General features: G+C 44.4%; 1 protein-coding gene across 5 annotated transcripts in view; it reads right to left on the bottom strand.

Moving 5' to 3' along the window:
• LOC121549858 (IQ motif and SEC7 domain-containing protein 3-like) overlaps positions 1-9,151 on the bottom strand; it is a 169,400-nt gene extending 160,249 nt beyond the window's left edge. For 4 of the 5 annotated variants that reach the window (XM_041861802.2, XM_041861811.2, XM_041861827.2 and 1 more), the window contains exon 1: positions 8,384-9,151. In XM_041861802.2, coding sequence (XP_041717736.2) covers positions 8,384-8,913 — 530 coding nt within the window. In that variant the 5' untranslated portion in view covers positions 8,914-9,151. The remainder of the gene's footprint in view (positions 1-8,383) is intronic. The other variant, XM_041861833.2, reaches the window with a different exon arrangement.
• Positions 9,152-13,948: the final 4,797 nt, after the last annotated feature.

Below are 13,948 nucleotides of genomic sequence, written 5' to 3'. Positions count from 1 at the left end.
GATAGGGGCCATTGATCTGAAAGCAGCACTAGGCTATCAGAGTCTGCAGCAGCTAGAAGGAAGCCAGCAGGAGATAGGGGATAATGTGTGTCTCACTCCCAGGGTTTCCCATTCACCCCCACATATGCCCGCTCTCTCCTGGAGATGGCTGGCAGCAGCACAGATTCAGCCCCTTTCAGTGGAAGAAGAGAGCCATGCGAGAAGGGAAGGAGGAAGCGGGGGATGGATAGCTGGATGGATGGGCTGCAGCCAATGCAGAAAAGCATGCTGACTGCCAGGTGGCGTGTGGGTGAGTGTGTGCCCTTATTTGTGTACTTGTTTGTGCTAGTATGCATATGTCTATGTGTTTCTGCGCTAGTATGAGTAAATGTGATTATGACTATGTGACTATGTCTGTGTGTACAGCGCACCCATACATATGATTTGAGAGAGGAGAGCCAGCAGGAGAGAATCACCTGCAGCAACATGAGCGACCCAGGGCTCCCCCTCAGGCTATGGGGCTGCCTCCCAGCTAGCTAGCGCCACACAGTAGCAAGCCAGCACTGAGAACCAGAGTGCCAGGGAGCCAGTCAGAACATATGGAAGCAGGGGAGACAGGAGAGACACCAGCCACTCGGATGGAGGGATGGAGCTGAATACTGATAGTGACTGCAGAGGATGCTAGATGAAGCAGCTTATTAAGGAGAGAGGAGGAGGACGTGGTGAGAGAGATAGAGGGTGAAAGAGAGAGAGGGTGAAAGAGAGAGAGGTAGAGAGAGAGAGAGAGAGAGAGAGAGAGAGAGAGAGAGAGAGAGAGAGAGAGAGAGAGAGAGAGAGAGAGAGAGAGAGAGAGAGAGAGAGATTTCCTCAGTGAAAACAATGTACATGTGAAATTGGCTTTTTACCAAATTACCGTACGACAGACCACGTATTCACACTGCACACCCTAATTGACAAAGAAACAAACCAAAACAAAGGCAAAGTCTTCTTATGCTTTGTTGATTTCAAAAAAGCTTTTGACTCAATTTGGCATGAGGGTCTATTATACAAATTGATGGAAATTAGTGTAGGGGGAAAAACATAACACATTATAAAATCCATGTACTCAAACAACTAGTGTATGGTTGGAATTGGCAGAAAACACACATTTCTTTCCACAGGGCCGTGGGGTGAGACAGGGATGCAGTTTCAGCCTCACCCTCTTCAACATATATATCAACGAATTGGCGAGGGCACTAGAACAGTCTACAGCACACGGCCTCACCCTACTAGAATCTGAAGTCAATTGTCTACTGTTTGCTGATGATCTGGTGCTTCTGTCCCCAACCAAGGACAGCCTACAGCAGCACCTAGATCTTCTGCACAGATTCTGTCAGACCTGGGCCCTGACAGTAAATCTCAGTAAGACAAAAAAATGTCCAGTTGCCAGGACCACAAATACAAATTTCATCTAGACACCGTTTCCCTAGAGTACACAAAAAACTATACATACCTCAGCCTAAACATCAGTGCCACAGGTAACTTCCACAAAGCTGTGAACGATCTGAGAGACAAGGCAAGAAGGGCCTTCTATGCCATCAAAAGGAACATAAAATTCGACATACCAATTAGGATCTGGCTACAAAATACTTGAATCAGTTATAGAACCCATTGCCCTTTATGGTTGTGAGGTCTGGAGTCCGCTCACCAACCAAGAATTCACAAATATACTCTGTGTACAGCGTAAAACACCAAGTAATGCATGCAGAGCCAATACCTGCTAATTATCAAAATCCAGAAAATAGCCATTAATTTCTACAACCACCTAAAAGGAAGCGATTCCCAAACCTTCCATAACAAAGCCATCACCTACAGAGAGATGAACCTGGAAAAGAGTCCCCTGGTCCTGGGGCTCTGTTCACAAACACAAACAGACCCCACAGAGCCCCAGGACAGCAACACAATTAGACCCAACCAAATCATGAGAAAACAAAAATATAATTACTTGACACATTGGAAAGAATTTACAAGAAAACAGAGCAAACTAGAATGCTATTTGGCCCTAAACAGAGAGTACACAGTGGCAGAATACCTGACCACTGTGACTGACCCAAACTTAAGGAAAGCTATGACTATGTACAGACTCAGTGAGCATAGCCTTGCTATTGAGAAAGGTCGCCATAGGCAAACCTGGCTCTCAAGAGAAGACAGGCTATGTGCATACTGCCCACAAAATGAGGTGGAAACTGAGCTGCACTTCCTAACCTCCTGCCAAATGTATGACCATATTAGAGACATACAGTAGGGAGAACAAGTATTTCATACACTGCCGATTTTGCAGGTTTTCCTACTTACAAAGCATGCAGAGGTCTGTAATTTTTATCATAGGTACACTTCAACTGTGAGAGACGGAATCTAAAACTAAAATCCAGAAAAACACACTGTATGATTTTTAAGTAATTAATTTGCATTTTATTGCATGACATAAGTATTTGATACATCAGAAAAGCAGAACTTAATATTTGGTACAGAAACCTTTGTTTGCAATTACAGAGATCATACGTTTCCTGTAGGTCTTGACCAGGTTTGCACACACTGCAGCAGGGATTTTGGCCCACTCCTCCATACAGACCTTCTCCAGATCCTCCAGATACGGACTTTCAGCTCCCTCCAACGATTTTCTATTGGGTTCAGGTCTGTAGACTGGCTAGGCCACTCCACGACCTTGAGATGCTTCTTACGGAGCCACACCTTAGTTGCCCTGGCTGTGTGTTTCAGGTCGTTGTCATGCTGGAAGACCCAGCCACGACCCATCTTCAATGCTCTTACTGAGGGAAGGAGGTTGTTGGCCAAGATCTCGCGATACATGGCCCATCCATCCTCCCCTCAATATGGTGCAGTTGTCCTGTCCCCTTTGCAGAAAAGCATCCCCAAAGAATGATGTTTCCACCTCCATGCTTCACGGTTGGGATGGTGTTCTTGGGGTTGTACTCATCCTTCTTCTTCCTCCAAAAAAGCAGAGTGGAGTTTAGACCAAAAAGCTCTATTTTTGTCTCATCAGACCACATGACCTTCTCCCATTCCTCCTCTGGATCATCCAGATGGTCATTGGCAAACTTCAGACGGGCCAGGACATGCGCTGGCTTGAGCAGGGGGACCTTGCTCAAGGATTATAATGTCATGGATTATAATCCATGACAGCGTAGTGTGTTACTAATGGTTTTCTTTGAGACTGTGGTCCCAGCTCTCTTCAGGTCATTGACCAGGTCCTGCCGTATAGTTCTGGGCTGATCCCTCACCTTCCTCATGATCATTGATGCCCCACGAGGTGAGATCTTGCATGGAGCCCCAGACCGAGGGTGATTGACCTTCATCTTGAACTTCTTCCATTTTCTAATAATTGCGCCAACAGTTGTTGCCTTCTCACCAAGCTGCTTGCCTATTGTCCTGTAGCCCATCCCAGCCTTGTGCAGGTCTACAATTGTATCCCTGATGTCCTTACACAGCTCTCTGGTCTTGGCCATTGTGGAGAGGTTGGAGTCTGTTTGATTGAGTGTGTGGACAGGTGTCTTTTATACAGGTAACGAGTTCAAACAGGTGCAGTTAATACAGGTAATGAGTGGAGAACAGGAGGGCTTCTTAAAGAAAAACTAACAGGTCTGTGAGAGCCGGAATTCTTACTGGTTGGTAGGTGATCAAATACTTACGTCATGCAATAAAATGCTAATTCATTACTTAAAAATCATACAATGTGATTTTCTGGATTTTTGTTTTAGATTCCGTCTCTCACAGTTGAAGTGTACCTATGATACAAATTACAGACCTCTACATGCTTTGTAAGTAGGAAAACCTGCAAAATCGGCAGTGTATCAAATATTTGTTCTCCCCACTGTATTTCCCTCAGATTACAAAGACCCACAAAGAATTCGAAACAAACCCAATTTTGATAAACAGCACAGTGTTTCTTCGTATCTATTGGGTGAAATACCACAGTGTGCAATAACAACAGCAAGATTTGTGACCTGTTGCCACAAGAAAAGGGCAACCAGTGAAGAACAAACACCATTGTAAATACAACCCATATTTATGTTTTTTATTTTCCTTTTTGTACTTTAACTATTTGCACATAATATGACATTTGAAATGTCTTTATTCTTTTGGAACTTTTGTGAGTGTAATGTTTACTGTTAATTGTTTTATTGTTTATTTCACTTTTGTTTATTATCTATTTCACTTGCTTTGGCAATGTAAACATACGTTTCCCATGCCAATAAAGCCCTTAAATTGAATTGAGAGAGAGGGAGAGAGAGAGAGAGGGAGGGAGGGAGAGGGAGAGAGAGAAAGAGAGAGAGATAGAGAGAGAGAGAGAGGGAGAGAGAGAGAGAGATAGAGAGAGGGAGAGAGAGAGAGAGAGAGAGAGAGAGAGAGAGAGAGAGAGAGAGAGAGAGAGAGAGAGAGAGAGAGAGAGACGAGAGAGAGAGGGAGAGGGTGGAAGAGGATGAGGTGAGTGGATGAGGAGACCAAGAACAGGAGGGAATGGTAGATCTCCTATCATTGCTACGCAGACGACACACAATTCATCTTCTCCTTTCCCCCTTCTGATAACCAGGTGGCGAATCGCATCTCTGCATGTCTGGCAGACATATCAGTGTGGTTGTTGGATCACCACCTCAAGCTGAACCTCGGCAAGGTATAAAAGTAATCCTTCTACCCCCCCCACCCCACCCCCACAAAATATATAAAATAATAATAATAATAATAATAATTTAACAAACAAAACAAAATAATAAGGTGAATGCACCAATTTGTAAGTCACTCTGGATAAGAGTGTCTGCTAAATGATGAAAATGTAAATGTAGATAATGAGAGACAAAATAGGGAAGAGAGAGAGAAAGAGAGAGAGAGAGAGAGAGAGAGAGAGAGAGAGAGAGAGAGAGAGAGAGAGAGAGAGAGAGAGAGAGAGAGAGAGAAAGAGAGTGGAGAGAAGAATGGAGATAGGAAAAGCAGGGTGAGATTGTGACAAGAGTGGTTGAGGGAGGAGATGAGGAGAGGGAGACAGAGAGAGAGAGAGAGAGAGAGAGAGAGAGAGAGAGAGAGAGAGAGAGAGAGAGAGAGAGAGAGAGAGACAGACAGACAGACAGAGAAAGAGAGAGAGGGACTGAAATCTAGACCTGAAGAATCTGTCAGCCAGGCAGCCTTTTCTTCAAATCATCATATTCACCCACTCAGAAGCTTTCCAGATAAGTGAGCACCATGTTGAGAGAAGAACACTCCAGGCCTTTGCTATTGCAGTCTGCAAAAGGAGCCTCTCAGATGTCTCCTAGAGCTGGGAACTTCCTCCAAGAGACAAGAGAGGCTCTTGAAGCGTGACGACCGGAATCTATTCGCACTCTATCAAACGGTCTGGTTCTTTTAGGTCTTGTTAACTATGGTTGGGTCTTTGAGACACTCACCATGACAGTAGTTTTGTCACAAAGTTGAGGAACTAAAAAAGAACAGTAAATAGTGTTGAATAGTGGTTCACAAACTTTTGGGAGCAATTTGAGGCATCTGCACTACACAAAAATATTCCTCTGACCCATCAAATCAACAAACCAATGTTTTTTTGTTTTTTTTTACAATACAACAGTATGTTACATCTAGGGAGAGCGAGTCCAGCCTCATCTGGGGTGTAATCATTAGTCCAAAACGTTTTGCAATGGAAACCATTTACTCCAAACGAAAAACATTTTGCAATGGAAATTGGACAAATTGAGGTAGATCCCTCCCCGTTTGTTTCTGTTTGGTTCCTTGTGAAAACACCCCTAAAGTGGCTTCTGTGCTATGTTAAGCGATGTCATCACTGTGCTGCTTATTAATAGACAAACACACACACACATACACAGTGCAATGTACACAATTTGCCCACACACACTCACTCACACACACACCAGAGCTCTGCCCCTGACATGATAAGCATTTTGCCGCGCGTCTCTGTCCTCCCCCATGCCCACGGCTAATAGAGATTTATTCACAGCTCCTGAGGGCCAGTGGCACAGTACGCCATCTTGTCTTGTCAGGATCAATGCACTAAGTGAGTGTTGTAATGCTGTGCGACGTTAGCTGACTTTCATAGATCAATACTTTGTTATTAAGGGTAACATTAACGTTTGCTCTTCTCTCTCTCTCTCTCTCTACCCACCTCTTCTCTCCCCCCCTCTCTCTCTCTCTCTCTCTCTCTCTCTCTCTCTCTCTCTACCCACCTCTTCTCTCCTCTCTCTCTCTCTCTCTCTCTCTCTCTCTCTCTCTCTCTCTCTCTCTCTCTCTCTCTCTCTCTCTCTCTCTCTCTCTCTCTCTCTCTCTCTCTCTCTCTCTCTCTCTCTCTCTCTCTCTCTCTCTCTCTCTCTCTCTCTCTCTCTCTCTCTCTCTCTCTCTCTCTCTCTCTCTCTCTCTCTCGTACTGTTGATCATCCTCTGAACCTGTCAAGAGGCCACGGCTGGCAACACCCAACGGACCGACACATAAAAGCCCCTTAAGATCATACTACAATAGACTCTATGCTCAATTAGCCTATACAGTGCATTGACAATGACATTCGTAGCTTCTAGCTCAGGCAAGTCTTCAGGTGTCAGGCAAGGTAACGCGTTGCGCAAGCGAAGTTCACCGAACTACCTCAGCTACATAAGAGTACAGATGTAGGATTTTAATTTGATCAACCTGTTGCACGAGAACTTTCCTGCAATGCAGGAAATTTAAAACGTATAGTGTATTTGAGGTTTAAAAGGCTTCTGAAGTTTGTAGTCTAATTTCCACTTTGAAATGTCAGACTTACGAAAAATGTATCAACCCCTACAAAAATGTCCATTATTATAATCTACATAATAATTTTCTGCTCTAGCAAACAGGCATCAACCTACATCTGTATAACCTTGACCCAGAAAGCACATTGAGGGATTCTCATTCTCATTGAAATGGTTGATTTCTCACTGCCGTATCATCATTTGGCACTGAACTTGAATCAAGTTGTTTACTGGCAGTATGTGTGTGTGTGTGTGTGTGTGTGTGTGTGTGTGTGTGTGTGTGTGTGTGTGTGTGTGTGTGTGTGTGTGTGTGTGTGTGTGTGTGTGTGTGTGTGTGTGTGTGTGGTGCGTTCATGCGTGTGTGTTACATTTGCATGTCTGCTGTTCTGGCTCAGGATCACCTTAGCAGTCCCATGGACAGCTCCCATTGCTAGGAAACACCAGTAAACAGCTACAGATGTGTATAGGAGTCATTTCAACACGCACACCCACTCACACCCTCTCTACTATTATTCTGACATTTCACATTCTTAAAATAAAGTGATGATCCTAACTGACCTAAGACAGGGAAAATATACTAGGATTAAATGTCAGGAATTGTGAAAAACTGAGTTTAAATTTATTTGGCTAAGGTGTATGTAAACTTCTGACTTCAACTGTATATAAATATTAATTGAGCAATGGGATAAATGGAAGCCTAGTATTTATTATGTAGCAGGAATAAACCAGTCATTTCAGAAAAGGAGAGTCATGTCCTGCAATATGATTATGATATAGGCCTAGGCTATATAACGACAAATGCATGTTTTAACATTAAGCCTAAATTTGAACGTTTTTATTAACTTACCATTATTATAATTCCTGTGCATCAAACACCTCCATTTCCTCAAAATAAAAACATTTTCTTGCAATAAAATAGGGCTAGGAGTTGCCAGGGACCTCAAGATATGATATTATCACGATACTTAGGTGCCGATACATTATGTATTGCGAGTCTCACCATTCTCATGATTATATGTGTATTGTGATTCCATGTTCCAAACATATTGCTGCTGCAGAGGGACAAGAGATCCACGAGAAAACGAGTTTTGATCAGTCATGGAAATAAAAGTGCTGAAAACAAATTGCCTCCCTATTTAAAAAGAAGATGGAGCACAAGGTATGAAGGAAGGAAAAATACTGGAATTTTGGTGCAGGTAGCCTACAGCAAACTAGTGAGGTATTGAAAGGTATTGAAAACGGGGATGTGAATAACTTTGACCACCTACCTTTTTGAGAAAATAAATATTACTTGCTAAACAAAATCTCTTTCTCTGAGCAAATGTATTAGCTAGGGGGCATACGATATAGCTCATTATTTGAATTATTTATTTTATACAGAAATATTTGCTCATCTTTGTCGATAATTTAGGACCCCACTGTAATTGTCAATATAACATATGTAATGCAATTGATCGGCAATTGATCGAGTAAAATAGTAACTTTACTGGGTCGTGTTATGTTTGTTGGGCTATGTTTTTAACATGAGCTAGCTAGCCAAACAACACTCGAGTGACAGGTAGACTAGATAAGACATTCGCCTTATTGGCATTCTAGCTAGATGTGGGTAAAATATATCGGCAAATATTTAGGATAAAGCTACTCACTCTGCTTTCCTGGCGAGTCCCACGGAGCGGCACAGAGTTGTAGGTGTTTGCGGGACCAAGGACTTGCAGCACGCCGGGCTTTTCTTGTCCTCCTCCGCGGAGTCGGGGCTGCTCTGTCCCGCTTTTGGAGACGGCGGGGAGGTGGGCACCAGCTGCAGTTGCTGAGGATGGTGAACTGGAGGCGTCGGAGGGGGAGGATGCTGCGGAGGTTGTGCCGACAGAGAGGCGACCTGCTGCGGTTGCTGGCTAGGATGAACCCCGGCTTTGTTGGCCCCTGGATGCTGGTGCAGGTGGACGGGTGGCTGAGGGCTTGTACTGCGGGGAGACGGGTGGTGGTGGTGGGGGTGGTGATAGGACTGATGGGGGTCCCGCAGCAGGCGGTTCTCCCCAATCAGGTCCTCCACCTTCCGCTCGAGCTCGTCGATGCGCTGGCGCTGAGTCTGGATCAGGCTCTGCTGGTTCTGCACGATGGTGGTGAGTTCCTTCAGATACAGCACGGCTTTCATTGGGTTATCCAGCAAGCTCTCCATACCTGGTTTTATATCTATCACGTTTGGATTTTCGTGATCAGCCTTTCCTGCTCAGATTCTCTCCTCGAGTGGTTTTGGCGAGGCGTTCCGTCGACCTACGTGCAAAGCGGGGATGCTTTCACTGCCGTCTGACGGTTCTCTGTGTGGAAGCTAGGTAATGGCTTCTCTTTCTCTCTCACTTCTCTCGCTCGCGCTCTCTCTCTCTCTCTCTCTCTCTGTCTCTGTCTCTGTCGCTCCCTCTCTCCCACTCTCCCTGCGTAGTGCCTACGCTGTGAGGATGCGAATAACGATGCTGATGCAAGGATCAACATCCTCGGAGGAGCTCTCTGATTGGAGGAGGAGCTAGTGGGTGGATGATGTCAACACAACAGCAACAACAGTGGAGTGTGTTTGCCTGAAAATGGTAACATCCCCTACAGTAATATTTATTCAAAGTATTTACACACCACTCATATGTGAACCGAGAAACGTTTCAATTCTTCACACAAGGCTGACCTTCCTGTGGTGTGCATCACACCACAACTTCACTAATAGGCAAATAATTTGAAACAACCAATTAATCGAATGTAATGTATAGGGCAATAAATGACTAATGGGCCTACATCAGCAAACCAGGCAGGCATAGACCCCAAGGACCAAGCAGAGGCAACAGTGTAGGCATGAAGAACCTTTGAAAGGAACCAGACTAGAGTTGCTGTGCAGGAGCCAGGAACCCTCCTCTACCTGACCAGATACTATCAACAGTATGAACATCCAGGACAGTGATCCTTGAGGACTATTGAAACAGAAAAGGACTAACCATCAGTAACTACTTTAAAGATGGATAGGTATCTGGTTTTAGACATGGTAGGTCCCTATTGTATTATTTCCTCTCTAACTCTCCTTCCTTTTCTACAGGTGGCTCCTGATATGCTGTTGGCTTAAGACTTCCGTGACTGTGAGTACAAAACTAGAGCATGCCAGACACCCAGAGCAAGTAAGTGCATTTCAATTGGGACTGGTGAATTGCATGGACTTGAATATACCTGCACCTATTCAATGTAATGTGCAACAACCTTATGTAGAGTATGAAGATACTGTTTGTTTACATTTACATTTTAGTCATTTAGCAGATGCTCTTATCCAGAGTGACTTACAGGAGCAATTAGGGTTAAGTGCCTTGCTCAAGGGCACATAAAAATAATGACCACAAACTTATTTTTAAGTGCATTAAAACATTGTAAAACACAATAAGAGATGAGACATTAAAATAGGATATAATGATAGCCATGTAACCATGGAGATACCAGTCAATGCACCTGCAATCTGAATTATCAACCTTTTTAACACATTTTATGCTAACCAAATAGCAGTCACTAAGCCGTTCTGGGGAGCAGTCCGCCCTCTACCCACAGCCCTACCCGATGCACTAAGCCAAGGCCTCGATCCGTGTCTCTGGCACAGCCAAGTGGTCTATGATTAAGGGCTGGAGAAGGCATATTAGCAATTTGAGCCATGATTCGGTGGGAGAAATTAATTCATTCAGGTTTAGGTTCCAACATTTGAAAGTGACACTTAACCCCATCAAAGGCAACGTGTAGTGACATTAGAACGTATCAGAAACATGTATGTATGGTTGTGGTTCACAAAAATGTATGCACGCATGACTGTAAGTCGCTTTGGATAAAAGCGTCTGCTAAATGGCATATTATTTATTTATTATTTATGTAGAATCAGGTAACACTCCCTCTTGATGGGGTTTGGCAGCACCCATACCAATCTGCATTTTAAAGCTGTTTTGCTTCTAAAACTAAGCAGGGCTGGTTCTGGTCGGTCCCTGGATGTGAGTCCATACAGTATGCTGGAAGGGGCATTCTACCCTGTGATTTAAGGAGACCCCAATGCCCCAGGGCAGTGATGAGTACATTACCCTTCGTAGGGTACTGTCTTTTGGATGAGACATTAAACAGATGGCTGCCGTGGCATCACCCATCTAATTGGTGGTGGATGAGGTGAGTTTCCCCCTTCACAGTGGGTTTTGAGCACTGGGAAAGTGCTATAGCCTATACATCTAATTACATTTACATTTACGTCATTTAGCAGACGCTCTTATCCAGAGCGACTTACAAATAGGTGCATTCACCTTATAGCCAGTGGGATAACCACTTTACAATTTTTTTTTTATTAATTTTTTTTGGGGGGGTGGGTTGGGGTAAGGGGGGGTAGAAGGATTACTTTATCCTATCCCAGGTATTCCTTAAAGAGGTGGGGTTTCAAATGTCTCCGGAAGGTGGTGAGTGACTCCACTGTCCTGGCGTCGTGAGGGAGCTTGTTCCACCATTGGGGTGCCAGAGCAGCGAACAGTTTTGACTGGGCTGAGCGGGAACTATGCTTCCGCAGAGGTAGGGGAGCCAGCAGGCCAGAGGTGGATGAACGCAATGCCCTCGTTTGGGTGTAGGGACTGATCAGAGCCTGAAGGTACGGAGGTGCCGTTCCCCTCACAGCTCCGTAGGCAAGCACCATGGTCTTGTAGCAGATGCGAGCTTCAACTGGAAGCCAGTGGAGTGTGCGGAGGAGCGGGGTGACGTGAGAGAACTTGGGAAGGTTGAACACCAGACGGGCTGCGGCATTCTGGATGAGTTGTAGGGGTTTAATGGCACAGGCAGGGAGCCCAGCCAACAGCGAGTTGCAGTAATCCAGACGGGAGATGACAAGTGCCTGGATTAGGACCTGTGCCGCTTCCTGTGTAAGGCAGGGTCGTACTCTCCGAATGTTGTAGAGCATGAACCTACAGGATCGGGTCACCGCCTTGATGTTAGCGGAGAACGACAGGGTGTTGTCCAGGGTCACGCCAAGACTCTTCGCACTCTGGGAGGAGGACACAACGGAGTTGTCAACCGTGATGGCGAGATGATGGAACAGGCAGTCCTTCCCCGGGAGGAAGAGCAGCTCCGTCTTGCCAAGGTTCAGCTTGAGGTGGTGATCCGTCATCCATACTGATATGTCTGCCAGACATGCAGAGATGCGATTCGCCACCTGGTTATCAGAAGGGGGAAAGGAGAAGATAAGTTGTGTGTCGTCAGCGTAGCAATGATAGGAGAGGCCATGTGAGGATATGACAGAGCCAAGTGACTTGGTGTATAGCGAGAATAGGAGAGGGCCTAGAACTGAGCCCTGGGGGACACCAGTGGTGAGAGCACGTGGTCTAATCTAATCAATTAGGGCTTATTTTAATGCAGATTTATGTTTATTGGGGTGAATCTTGTCCTGGAGGCAGAGCTGAGCGGTTTCCGCTAGATGGGCCAGTCGCAAAAAAATCAACATCGTACACATTTATGACAACAGAAATTAGCTTTTTGGTCTTAATTTAAGGTTAGGGTTCGGTTAGGCATAAGGTTAGCAATGTGGTTAAGGTTGGGGTTAAGGTTAGGGTTAGGTTTAAAATCTGATTTTGTGACTTTGTTGCATGGTCTGCCATGTGACAGTGGGGCCCTTTAAAGGTACTTTAATGGTCTTCCTTTGATGTTGCCTGCATCAGATAAACAATGACGTTATGCAACGAATGTTCTCTAGGGAGATTTGAAGTGTGATTAGTGTTGCATTGTTGTCAGCGTTATCACGCCACAGTGTTTGTGTTGCTCTGATTAGTCATTTTGATGTTAGACTTGTTCAGCCTAAAGGAAGGTGGCTGGCAATGATGTAGGACCCAAATAGGATTGTATAAATCAGCTTAGGCTCCGCTCTCTTTTAACACAGCAGTATGAAAATGACTGTATTTATTATGCAGAGTCATTGGAATCGCTGCTCGCGCTAGCTTTAATGGTATGAAAACACATTACAAAGTTAGAAATGTGGTATTCAGCCTTAAGCAAATGTTTTCAGCAGATGTGCAAAAAGTGCATCAAAAACAAACAAAAAACACTGTATGCTCCATCCATTTGGATACAGCAATGTAGCATTTCAATAAATTGGATGAGGCACGAAGGAGCGTTTTACACCCCGTACTCAGTCTCTCCATTTACCAAAATGGAACTTCATAAGTCAACCAGATGGATAGGGTGTTCTGCGAAGCAGGGAGAGTAAATGGGCTTTGCAGTGGCTACAAAGATAATAGTTGAACAGTTTTGAACAAATTCATTTCTTCTTCTGAGAGAGAGAGAGAGAGATGTTTTTTTTACTTACCTAGCTAGCGAATGCAGCTACCTAGTTTAGCCTACTCAAACAGAGAGGGATGCTATGTAGCTAGCTGGCTATCCAACACTGGAACTCTTCCAAGTCAAGGTAAGCTTTTGGTTTCTTAAACGGAAGCAAACGGAACGAAACGATGAATGATTACACCCTAGATCAGCTAGATGCAGCCAAGAGTGTGCAAGGCGGTATTGAATGTGTCACTGTCTTTCCCCTTGATTACTCAAATTTGTCTGTCGACCTGTGTGCAAATACATTGTAAACTTTCATTCGTAGGCTAGGTTGTAGCAACCTCATGATGGGTATTGGGAAAATGTGAGTATCATGTAGTAGCCTAAACCTATCGATGTTACATTGAGCTGGGTGAATTGAATGTAGTCATCCAATATGCTGTAATAGAAATAAGGCCATGCTCATTAAAGAGAAATTGGCCTCCCTCGTCTTAAACGGCATCGACCACCACTGAAACGGATCCAATAGGCCCCCTAATGTCATTTCATAAACGTACAATATCCTGCTTCACCAAGGCTAGCCACACATCTTCATTAAAGAACAGCATTAGTTATTCAAGACAAATAGTTTTGAACTCCAAGGGTCCTCCTCTCATCTTGCATCAGTGAATTACTATATTAGTGTCAGAGACTAATGAAGCAAAAACAGTCTCATCACAGGCACTGATGTAAAGATGGAATCTGCATTAGGGGAAACAGCACCACTGTTGTTATTGTTTTTATTTTGTTTATGAAAAAAATGCAGTACATGTTTTGCTGTTCTATCGCATGTGCAATGATGTCTGAGGGGGGGAAAAACAGTGTTCGTTGTTTGCAGTAACTTCTTTCTTGTTTTAATATCCCAAACGAACATGGCA

Source organism: Coregonus clupeaformis, chromosome 2 (assembly GCF_020615455.1).
Source record: "Coregonus clupeaformis isolate EN_2021a chromosome 2, ASM2061545v1, whole genome shotgun sequence".
Classification (NCBI taxonomy): Eukaryota; Metazoa; Chordata; class Actinopteri; order Salmoniformes; family Salmonidae; genus Coregonus; species Coregonus clupeaformis.
Note: the sequence above shows the minus strand (reverse complement) of the source record. Positions and strands in the feature narration are given on the sequence as shown.